The sequence below is a fragment of the Merops nubicus genome, unplaced genomic scaffold (assembly GCF_000691845.1).
Source record: "Merops nubicus isolate BGI_N331 unplaced genomic scaffold, ASM69184v1 scaffold178, whole genome shotgun sequence".
Classification (NCBI taxonomy): domain Eukaryota; kingdom Metazoa; phylum Chordata; class Aves; order Coraciiformes; family Meropidae; genus Merops; species Merops nubicus.
The window spans coordinates 13,996-26,058 of record NW_008624928.1 but is presented as its reverse complement, the minus strand read 5'-3'; the positions used below and the strand labels follow the sequence as shown (position 1 = coordinate 26,058).

General features: G+C 35.6%; 1 protein-coding gene across 1 annotated transcript in view; it reads right to left on the bottom strand.

Moving 5' to 3' along the window:
• LOC103777921 (CUB and sushi domain-containing protein 1-like) overlaps positions 1-12,063 on the bottom strand; it is a gene marked incomplete at its 3' end in the record, with an annotated part of 42,094 nt that overhangs the window by 20,027 nt on the left and 10,004 nt on the right. The window contains exons 2-7 of the mRNA XM_008945484.1: positions 11,596-11,778; positions 7,144-7,320; positions 6,501-6,680; positions 5,078-5,251; positions 4,067-4,240; positions 1,900-1,973 (exon numbers count right to left, since the gene is read on the bottom strand). Coding sequence (XP_008943732.1) covers positions 1,900-1,973; positions 4,067-4,240; positions 5,078-5,251; positions 6,501-6,680; positions 7,144-7,320; positions 11,596-11,778 — 962 coding nt within the window. The remainder of the gene's footprint in view (positions 1-1,899; positions 1,974-4,066; positions 4,241-5,077; positions 5,252-6,500; positions 6,681-7,143; positions 7,321-11,595; positions 11,779-12,063) is intronic.

Here is a 12,063-nt window from a genome sequence, read left to right as displayed (position 1 = left end):
TTTCATAAGAGACAAGAAAGAAATTGTGTAAAAAGTTACAGTAAAATGGACTTATTGATGGTATTGACAAAAGTAACCAGAATACAACTCCAGGCCAAGATATTAAGGACAAAGGGCTGACCAGTAAAGCATTCTTTCTATTTTGGGTAAAACATCTGGGAAGTAAATAGGATAAGATAAAAAAAAAAAAAAGTATTCTTTAAAATTATATGGCGTTAATAAAGTAATATATCACATGGACAAATACAAGCAAGTTGCAAATAAGTAATAATCAATCCATACTGATAAGACAGCTTGCAGTCATATAAATGTAAACAGTTCTACATTGCAATAGTCATAGAAAGAGTTCAATGGACATTAAAAATGGGCAGCTATCCTCAAAAGTGGCTACCAGTATATACTCAGCTACATAAAAACAGATTATCAAGATAGATATTCAGCAAATGCAACACCAGTTCCTCCTGAAGTGGTTTGGGAAATTCATTGGTGTTTTTAAAGGTCAAATTACTGATATGACTTTGCAGACTTATCTCCTTATACCTATTTTTAAACATATCCACCTCTCTATCTTGCCAAGGACACACAGCATGTCTGTAGTAGAGACCAGAACATGGGGTGGCTGATCTTGACTCTAAGTCATCTTGCTTCTTGTGAAATTGCCAATTTTGTATCAGTAAATAATGATGAGCTGCATTTTTTTCCTCACTGACCCAAAATACCAAGGAGGGGAAAAAAAAAATCAATATTCAAGGTAGTTATAGAGTTATACCTCTTTCTCATTTTACAGCTAAAAGTAAAAATAAAAGCAGTGTACTCCTTGTATAATACTTGGATGAAAAACATTTGAGGCATTTATAGCAGTTCCAGAGCAGTGAAGCATAAAGTGAATGAAGCAGGACAGGTTGCTGGTAGATAGAAGAAAACCCTTAAAGGTCTGCTCTGTCATCACACCTTCCTATAATGACAAAAGACCGTTTAAAAGCACTAATCACTTATGCCAAAAAAAACCCAAATGTACTTCACTAATAACTGGTGAGAAAACTACATCGTGTTTTACCAGATAGTGATCTGAGAGTGAAATCACATACAATTGCAGGAGAGGGAGGGTACCAACAACCAGAACTTACAGAATGGATTTTTTTAAAAAACCAGTTCTGCTAACTTGATCATACCAGGTTCAGAACTAAGCAGGAAACCCAAACAGAGCATATTTTAGATTCCAATCAAAAATATTTATACCTGAAGAATCTATCTACAAGAGGCTAATCAATCTATATAATGACTGTAGATTGGCCATTGTTGCATCTACTTTTATCTCCTCTGTCACTTTTCCGTCACTTGGTAAACTAATAACCTGTGAGGAATTTGGAAATTATAGAAAGGACACTCATCACAGAGAAACTGGATCCAATACAAGAACAATTTTACCTTTTCTGACTGAATAAAATGTAACATTAATTGCTAATTTAGTAAAGCTATTTGCTGACTTTTTTTTCTTACATGGCTCTTAGATCAGACAGGTCTTTGGTTGTTAGGTATTTACTGACTATTCATCAATGTACAAAAGAGTTATGATCATAAAACATAGTAATTATATGATGTCATATCATATTTGCTAATCGATTTATAAATAGTCCTCCCTGCTGAAGTCTCCTAAAGGATTGAACACATGATGTACTGCAAGGTTAGAAGTTTTAGGGTTTTTTTTAAGCTGTATGTTAAAAAAAAAAAAAAAAAAAAGGGAAAAAAAAACCTTGGAATGAAGCATGAGTTTTTTATAAAAAGGAGTGGAAATTTAAGGTTTACATTAGCCATCAAAGTCTATAGATTATTTAATATATTTTAAATTATTCAATGTATCTTCATTTTAGAAAGCTAATAAATAAAAGAAAGAATTACCTCATAACCTCTGGAACTGTTCTGTATTCCAAACTGTGGAGTACCAGGGTCTGTACATGTATTGTGAGCTGGATCTAATGTAAAATGTGAAACAAAACATATTATTATGGGATAGAAAGACTACTCTAAATCTGTTTGTAAATATTAAGTATTTTCCTGAATGTCTAGTCATGACAAGAACTGAATTTTTTAATGGAAAGTGTGTATTTCTTTATATTACATTTACATTTCTAATTAAATTTCCAAGACAGATCACAGTACTTTGTTTCAGTACAATGCCATGGTATTTTTGGAGGTATCTTTGGCAATGTAAACTTTAGAGTTTGGTATGCACTGATTAAAAAAAACAGGACACCAAGAGAGTATAACTAATTCTCTGATGAATGGTTTCATTAGCGTAATTTAAACCAGCCTGCAATTATTTTTGAAACAGCAATGTCCACTTTACGTTCTGATGGTTTATTTACTTTGGGACTGACCAGTCTCATATATCAGGTAGACAGCACAGGACTCAATCTGATGGATCCTTCTGTACTATGTGATTCCCTCTTGGTAACCAAGTCTTTTGGGCTGACACTGAATTACAAAGAATGCTTTTTGGGACTATATTTCACCTTTAACCATTTTTGATTTTCAATAGAGGGAAAACTGAACTGCTCATGCACAATAATGTAGTATGTCATTTCACTCATGGTCAGCCTCCATTTTCCATATTGACTATCAGTAGTGCATAACAATTCAATTTGACTGATATTTACCAAACACTTTGAAAATTAGGTGAATGTAGACCTAAAGTGAAAGAAGAAAAAATACACACACTCCTGACTATAAGCTGTTTGAGCAGCTCAAGAACTTTTAACAAATTATCATCAGATGGAATGCCATTTCTGTAGAGTAGATACAGGAAACTGAATTGACATTTTAAGATGTGTCTATCTGAAGAAACAGTGAGGAAAAAATGACATATTCTGAAGGCCTTTTAGGGAAAGTATTGGTACATAGAAATAAAAAAGCCTGCTATCATTCGCCATCTTATGGTACTTCTAGGCATAGTTCTAGGTATTGTTCACTGATCTTAAATTGCTTTAGAATGGTATCTGTAAATATTTTAGGTGATTTAATAATTTCCTTTTATAGTAACATAAAAAACATGATGTACAAAAGTTTATCTCTTTGTTGCAGTATTTTCCATCTAATTCTATATTATGCTATATAAAATATAAACAGAAATGTCATCATGACATTTTCAAATTTCACAATAGATCTGAGATTTAACTTTTGTCAACCGTCTTGCTTCTGTTACAAAGCACAGACATAATATAGATTGCCCAGTTCATAGAAACTATGGACAGATGGAATTTTGAATTCATATCCAGTAATTTTATTGACTATTAATGTCCTAATTTAGAAATACAGGCTGCTTTCAATAATCATGCTTGTCGCCTTTTCCCAGAGTGACCACCCCAGCTCTTCAACATAGCCAGCATCTCAGTTGTAGCAAAACACATAAATGGGCTACTGCCTATATCTGAATATCCTTGTTTAGAAATATCAGAGAGGATTTTTCTATTTTAATACCAAAATATTTTTCTCTAGTAAGTTGCCCAAGTTGGATCAAATTCTGATGTCAGTGAGAATTACAGGTGTCCAGCATTTTTCTTAGTCTGACTACATAACATGCTAAAAGCCTATCAGCTGCACATCAGTCAGTGAGAAACTGAAAGTACCTGGCAGTTTATCAGAATTTCAAAATATCAGACCCAGCACGCTTCATTCTTTTGAGCTGTATAAGCCACTTTCACAAAGTCTAAAAAGCTTTTTTGATTTAAGACTGACTCTGATAAATATTTCTAACTCTCTAGCGACAGAATCTAGACTTTAACCTGCCCAAATCTTTTGCGTATCTAAAAGGTTATAAAATTGCTTGCACTCATTGACATTCTGCATTTCCAGAAGGCAAGCAATCATGTAAATTTACAAATTTCATATGTGATTGTGTTTATCCTATTTTTTTTTACACTCATATTATAAACTTATTTATCTAGTTCTTTTTATATTGCATAGACATTTATATATGTTTGGAAAATTAATTGCTATATTTATGACAGTGTAATAGGTTATCAAGAATATTCACAGCATAATCACCATAAGTAATGGCATTTATTACCTATGCATGTTGGCTGAATGCCACTCCAAGTACCATCTGCTTGACAGAATCTTCTTGAAGAGCCTATCAGAATAAATGGAGGTCTGCACTGAAAGCTAACTTCAGATCTGTATGTGAAACTTTTTCCATTGAGATGTCCTTCTGCTGGAGTACCAGGATCGCCACAAAACACAGCTAATACATAAAAAAGGAATGAAAAAGACATATGAAAAACTGCACATGCTTCAACTGAAGTATCCAGCATTGGTTTATATGCAAGACAAGCATATTGAATATTAGTGTAAATGTGCTAATTCACTATATTCATTGATCTGTAGGATTGTAGCTCAGATAAATTTTTGACAGCAATTTTAAATTGTCACTGTTATTATAAGCATAAAACTTAACCCAGAAAAACAGACCTTTCATTTGAGACACTTAAATGCTGATTAGAATTGGATGATAAACCTAACACAGACAATGCTACAATGTAATGCTTCAAAATGTATCCAGATTTCACATCAATCACCCTCAGATGAGTAGGTTGGAAATTTTTGCCCTGATTAAGTAAAAAGAAAAAATGTTTGTCAGAGACCTGACAAGATTTCTAGTACTGAAAGAGATAATTTGACAGATTTAGAAGCAGCAGAAAAACAAATGCAAACAAGATATGAGGGTATGTACTTGCCTTCAGGAAATAAAAAGATAATTCAGAAAGAAGATGCTCACCACAAGTCAAATTCAGAACATTCAAAAAGATTATCGGTAAGGCAAATGGTGATAGATCCAATTAGGTAGTAAGGGATGGAGGCGACTTTTGGGGAAAGGAAGAAGACCAAGACCTTCAATGGCACAACCACCTGATTTTATAGCAAGGTATGCTTTTTTGGAAGAAGGAGGAAGAATCCTGCAGCTATTCATATATTACCTGATCTAGCTGAGTCTTTTGAAACTGTGAGAAACTGACTGTGGCCTGAGACGACTGATTGCAGCTTTGGTGAAGCCCAACGCAACCGTACCCTGAAAACTTACGCAAACACTGTGGGATGTCTCCTCGCCAAACTCCTCGACCCTCACAGGAGAGAATGGCCGTGTTGGACAGCTGGTAGCCTTCTGCACAGCTGTAACTCACACTGGCACCCCAGCGGTAGTCAGAGCCTTCCACTTTCCCATAGAGCACTGGTGGCGGGGGGCCGCAAGTGATAGCTGTGCCACCGAAAGAGAAGTTACAATTACGTGGTTTTGCAGAACACAACGTGATATCTACTCATACTTTTGAAGCTAAACCAAAAATATTTCATGCTGTTTAGTTCCAACAAAGCATTGCCATGTTGACAAAGCAGCCTGTAATAGACAGAAGACCAATTTACATACCAAAATACAACCTCTAGGTATAGCAAGTCCCTGAACTTTATGTTGCTGAAAGCCAGAAGAGTTCATAGCTTACCTAGTTCTGATCTGTCCCCTACATATCTATTACTGATCATTGTTGCCAGCAGGCTACTGAGCTAGGTAAAAGCCTTCAATAAATATGATTTATTCAAGAAATACGTTTCTATGATTATAAATATTTGCATTTTATTTTAAACTAGTTTTCCAACATTATATAAAGCCATTAACATGACTGTTCTTTCACCTGCTCGTTTTCTATGGCTTTCAACACACAATGGACATTGACTTTATTAGCAATTAGTGGCTAAGAGTCTAAAAATATTCTGATGTTTTCCAGCTTCTGAGAGAGTGCCCAAGAAGCTAAAATCTGTAATGACCAAGTTTACATTTACACATCAGTTCTTTCAGCTGAATGCATATGCCAAAATTTACTTAGTCAGCTAGACTTAGATATCACTGTAAAGCAGTCCTAGATGAGTTGGCAGCCTTGGCCTTTTACAAGCAGAAGATGTGCTAGGCTGTTAAAGCTACTCCCTGGGCTGCTGTAGTGGTATTCACAATTTTCACCAGGCTGCCTGATTTGCCTTTCAGCCTCATCCTAACTATAACTTTTATGTTAGCACTTGTAATTAGCTACTTGTGAAGCATCTGTTTGGCCATTTATTATGACTACACTACTGCAACAAGGGAATCTTTTATAGATGATTTGGTTTGCAGGACCCCTTTACAGAATTTAGGCCATCTAATACAAAATAAAAGGACTCAAAAAGGAAAATGGATACTTAATTTCTAAGAATTTAAACTGGGCATTCTGACAGTCTTCATTGCAGAGTGATTTGGTTTTACTGTAGTTATTAACGTTGCTATTCTGACTGACACTATACCACAGCATATGTGCAAAATAAACACAAATTTTACAAAAATACTTACCTAAATGTTTTAGTTGCAAGTTAACTGTCTCAGAGAATGTTTGACACTTTTTTATACATAAAGACACTGAGTAGTGAATTTCACATATAGTATCAAAACAGTACTTGTAAACTATTTAAATTCAAAAGCACACCTTTGCAAATTGGTTTACTCTGGTTCCAAGTGCTGTCTTTTATGCAACGCATGGTAGATGCACTGGCAGGCTCCATCAAGTATCCTGGATTGCATTGATACCTGACTGTCTTATTGAAGGTAAAATCGTTTCCAAACTGAATGCCATTTGCTAATGCACCTGGATCTCCACAGCTGATCACTAGTGAGGTAAAGAAAAAAATGAATTATTTTTTTGTTCCAATAAACACATAATCAAACATTAGTATATATGCCTAATGTCATTGTTTTAGCAAGAAAAATTTGATAAATATATTTCACACAAAATAAAAAATGTAATCTCTAATTTTTAGCTAAAAAGTCATAATTTTGAGTCATTGCAATAGCATGGGTCAAATATTGTTTTCCTTAAATACACTAGCTTAAGCTGGTATGCTCTACTGTTACAGGCTAAAGGAAACCCTAGAGGAACACCTATATGTTATATTTTTAATGTTGACATTCATGTAGAATAAATGGTAGTTCTGGAAACATCTAGCATGTATTAAAAATGAAAAAAAAAATGTTATTTTATCAATAACCCAATTATTAAATTATTATTTTCAGTAGGAAGGCTGGGTGACTTACTACTATAAAGCTTGAGATGAAGAAAGTTTATTTCTGACCTGTGCAGTCTGGAGCAGTGCCAGTCCATGTCCCATTAGCAGTACAATGTCTAGTAGTTAGGCCTGAAGTTTTGTAACCTTCCCAGCAGGCATAAATGACTGAGCTGGAGAATAATATTCCATCAGTGTATATTATCATACCATTGGCTGGGGTGCCAGGGTTTCCACAAGATACAGCTGTGAAGAAAAGGTTTAAAAAAAAAAAAAAAAATCAGTATTGGTAATACGATCATTTTACTTCACTTGTTTTTGTTTTTATTTTTTTTCCAGCTGCTGATTCAGATAGTTTGCACTGATTGTTCCACTCCACCCAGTTCAGGCACTGGAGAGAAGAGAGCTCCTTCAGGACTTTCTGGCAGACCTGTGCCTCTGTTTTGCCTTTGGGCACATTTTTCTATTCTCTTCCTGTCTTATGGTATCTCCTCTTTTCATTGTAAAAATACATAAATAATAAGTTATGATCTTCCTGTCCATTTTGGGTTTGAAGCAAGAAAATAACTGATATTCTGTATTAGCTTCCATTACTTTTTGGCACCTGTAGCTATACATTAAAGTAATGATTCTGTTTCAGCTTCAAACTTCTGAGATTTGACAGCAGTTTACTTTGATTACATGTTATTTGGTGGGGAGGTTTGAGGGGTTGTGGTTTGTTTGTTTGTTTGGGGTTTTTTTGTTGTTTAACAGTGGATCAGCCAATTGTGAGAAGAATTATCTTGTTTTGAATTTTTCTAACAATTTTCCTCTAAAGCATCTTTACCTGACCATACCAGTAGACAAGACACTGGCAAAAGTATAACTTCCCAGTGTTGAACAAAGACTATTCATATTCATAGGAATAAAATAAAACTGTCATGAGATTAAAAGATTAATAGGGTTAATCAAGTTAGTAAAAAATGTGCATCTAAATCAAACTCTTTCCTTCAGTCTTACATGGAGCATGAAGTGGTATGTAAAACTAAGAGGACAAATTTCAACTGTCTCTTGCACAGCTTTCAAGAGCTGGCAACACTTCCTACTCTTCCTACAGCGCAAATAAGCGTGGTCTCTTGAGAAGTGAAATGATTTAGTCTAATACAATTATATGATCAAACGTAAGCATGATTAAGCCTAATGGGTTGGAATATTGTGCCGGATTAGACCTGGCTAACAGCCAAATGCCCACCCATATGCTTACTGCCCTCTTCTTAACAGGGAGGATGACAAAGAACATGGGTTGAGATAAAGACAGGGAGGGGAATTGCTTACCAGTTAACACTGTGGGCAAAACAGATTCCACTTGGGGACAACTCCTTTAATTCATTGCCAATTAAAATAGATTTGGATAGGGACAAAAAGACAAATATGCAACCAACACATTTCCTCCCCTGTTTCTCAGGAAAAACCCACTTATAATACTAACTTCATTCCTTAACTTCAGGCTCCTCTAAACTGCCCTCGAGTGGTGCAGAGGGGACAGAGTATGAGGAGCTACAGTCACTGTGTGGTAATTTGTCTCTGCTGCTTCTTCCTTCTTAGAGAACTGGGGGAATTCAAGTCATAATCACAGCCTGAGCTGCATAAAAATGTTGGTCAACAGCTTGAGGGAGGTTATTCTGCCCCTCTACTCCTCTCATATAAGACCTGATCTAGAGTACTGCACCCTACTCTGGAGGCCCCAGCAAAAGAAAGGCATGGACCTCTTGGATCAGGTGCAGAGGAGGACCACAGAAATGATCAGAGGGCTGCAGACCTCTCTTGCAAAGAAAGACTGAGACCGTTGGGGTTGTTCAGCCTGGAGAAGAGAAGGCTTCAGGGAGACCTTGTTGTGACCTTTAAATACTTAAAGGGGGCTTATAAGAAAGCTGGAAAGAGACATTTACCAAGGCCTGTAGTGACAAAAGAAGGGATAATGATTTTAAACTGAAAGCAGGAAGATTTAGATTGGACATAAGAAATAAATTATTTACAATTTGAGTGGTAGTGGAAGTGTTCAAGGTCAGGCTGTCTGAGGCTTTGAGCAATATAATCTACTAGAAGATGTCCCTGCCATGGCAGGGTGATTGACTAGATTACCTTTTGAGGGCACTTCCAACCCGAGTATTTCTATGATGCTATGATAATACCAAGAAAGTTAATGATCATGTGCAGATACTGGTCAGGGTACAACACTGACCTGCATTAAGAAAGCTCAGGTGAATTCATTAAGGCTAAGTATATTTATGAAATTTATGCAAAAACAAGGATCTGCAGATGCTTAACATTTGATAAAATTATAATTTGACAGTGGTTCACTATAAAATAATCTTTACACTACATGTAATACTTATTTTAGTTACTACATTTCCTCATATTGCTTAATTCAATTTATTGAATCTTCCTGTTTATGCAAATCAGAGAATCAAAGAATTACAGAATGGTAGAGATTGGAAGGGGCCTCTGGAGGTAATCTGTTCAAGCAGGGCCACCGAGAGCCAGTTGCCCAGCACCATAGCCACATGGCTTTTGACTAGCTCCAAGGATGGAGACTCCACCACCTCCCTGAGCAACCTGTGTCAGCACTCAGTCAGCCTCCTTGTAAAAAAGTGTTTCCTGATGTTGGGACCAAAACTATGTTTCTGTTTGTGCTCATTGCTTCTTGTCCCATCACTTGGCACCAATGAAAAAAGCCTGTCTCTATCTTCCATGCACCCTAACTTCAGACATTTATATATGTCAATAAGATCCCTCCTGAGTCTTCTGTTCCCTAAGCTGGACAGTCCCAGATATTTCAGCCTTTCCTCAGATGCGAGATCCTTTACTCCCTTCATCATCTTAATGGCCCTTTGATAGACTCCATCCAGCAAGTCCATGTCTTTCTACTACTGAGGAGGTCAGAACTGGACCCAGCACTCCAGATGTTGCCTCACAATGCTGAGTAGAGGGGAAGTTTCACTGCCCTCCTAAAGCAGCCTGGGATACCATTAACCTGATTTGTACCAAGGGCACATCACCGATTATGTTCAAGCAGTTGTCCACCAGGACGCCCAACTGGATGGTTCCCAGCATGAGAGACTTTATTAGTTAGAATCTGATAGCTAGAGATGATAGGATTCATCAAAGAAACCCACAATTTGCCAATTAAAAATTACTTTGAGTATTACTAATGTTTGGAATAACACCTAAATGTGTGTGTTTTTGAATGAAGTCTTATTAATTTTTTATATATAGAACTTTCACATACTGAAGAGAAAAATTCAGTACATTGGTCCTTGAACTTGTAGGAATGAAATGGTACCCTTCCCATCACCTCATCTTTATTTCTACTAAACAGTAAACAAATGAAGGAGAAGATTAAAAAAAAAAAAAAAAGAAAAAGGCCATTTTGTGGGGTTTTTTTTGGTCTGTTTTTTTTTTTTTTTTTTTTTTTTTTTTTTTTTTTTCTGAAAACAGAAATTTGAAGCAAAAAGACAAAGAAAAAACAGTGGTATTTGAATCACCATTAATTGCCCCTGAGTGCTGCTATGCTACTAAATGTCTTCATGCAAAGGAAGAGCATTGCAAAACCTTTTTTTTTTCTGAAATTGATCCTGTGGCCACTGACATTTTCATATGGTGATTTTGATATCTACACTGGCAGAAGATTAGTCTGTGCTGAAGAATACTGCAAAAGAACAGTTGATAGATGATGATACTGTGAGAAAATCCCTAGCTGAAAAAGTGTAATGAATTTCTTTAAAATATTTTATTATATCTTGACTTTAAATGATAAAAAGTCTGTGTAGCAGACAACAGATACTATAGAATCCATCAACCCAAATGAATTAGATAAGGTAGCTTTTTTAGAAAAAAAGAAGTAATTTTAAAACTGAGTCTAAAGTCTTCCATTGCTGCTTTGCAATTCTGACAGTGCACAAAAAGCATAAAAATCCCTTATTATATTTTTATGTTATTCTAATAATTTCCAGAAATACTCTGTTGCATTTCTTCTGCAAGAACTAGGATAAAAATCTCATAAAAAATTACTCCAACTTATCTGGAGAAATATACATTGATTTATAATTAGTTAAGTATACAACATTATTTTACCACCTGTTCAGTCCTTGATTCATAGACCTTACATAGAAAGAGAAGATTCAAATATTATATTGTTAGAAGATGAATGTCAGATTTATCACTCCATTTTCATAACTTCAATCAGAAGCATTTGTTTAATTTCACATTTAACTCAAGTATTTATTTCCAGGTTCAATATTTGCTAGTCTAGAATTATTTTCTTCACAACCTTCTTACAAATCTGTAGTCCAAAACTTTATCAGTTCAGATTTAGTCTTTCAAGCAAAACATGAACTGCTTGGGAACTCTTTTATATCAAATTTCTGCAGAGCAATATGAAAGCATATTTCTGGCATAGAACAGCTTTTGAATTAAAGAATAAAATGTCATTATTAAATGTTATTCATTGGTGTCATAGATGCTGATGGTATGAACACATACCTTCACACACAGGCTGTATACCTGACCAGGAGCCATTAAGCAGGCATGTTCGTTCTGCAGGTCCTCTCAGCTGATAACCCATTTCACATGAGAAACGCAGCAGACTTTTTATTTTGAACTCGTCCCCTAGTCTAGATCCATGAGCTGGCACTCCTGGATCATCACAATAGCCAGGATTATTTCCTGCAAAACAACAGCAGAGCAGAATTATTGGCAGTCATTATGTGCAAATGGAGCAGTAGTGAAGATACTCTCTTGCTAATAGCACTACTAGCGGCATTGTTTCTATTATAGTCGATAACTTTTCTTTCCGTGCAAGGCCATAAAACCAAAGCCAAAGATGAAAAAAAAAACACCTTGTCTTTTTAGCATACTTCTTATCTCAGACTTATACAGACCTAAACATCAAAAAAAGATAAAAAATAATTGTGAACACAGGAAGCACCTGTCATTCTTTTTGTCGGTTCA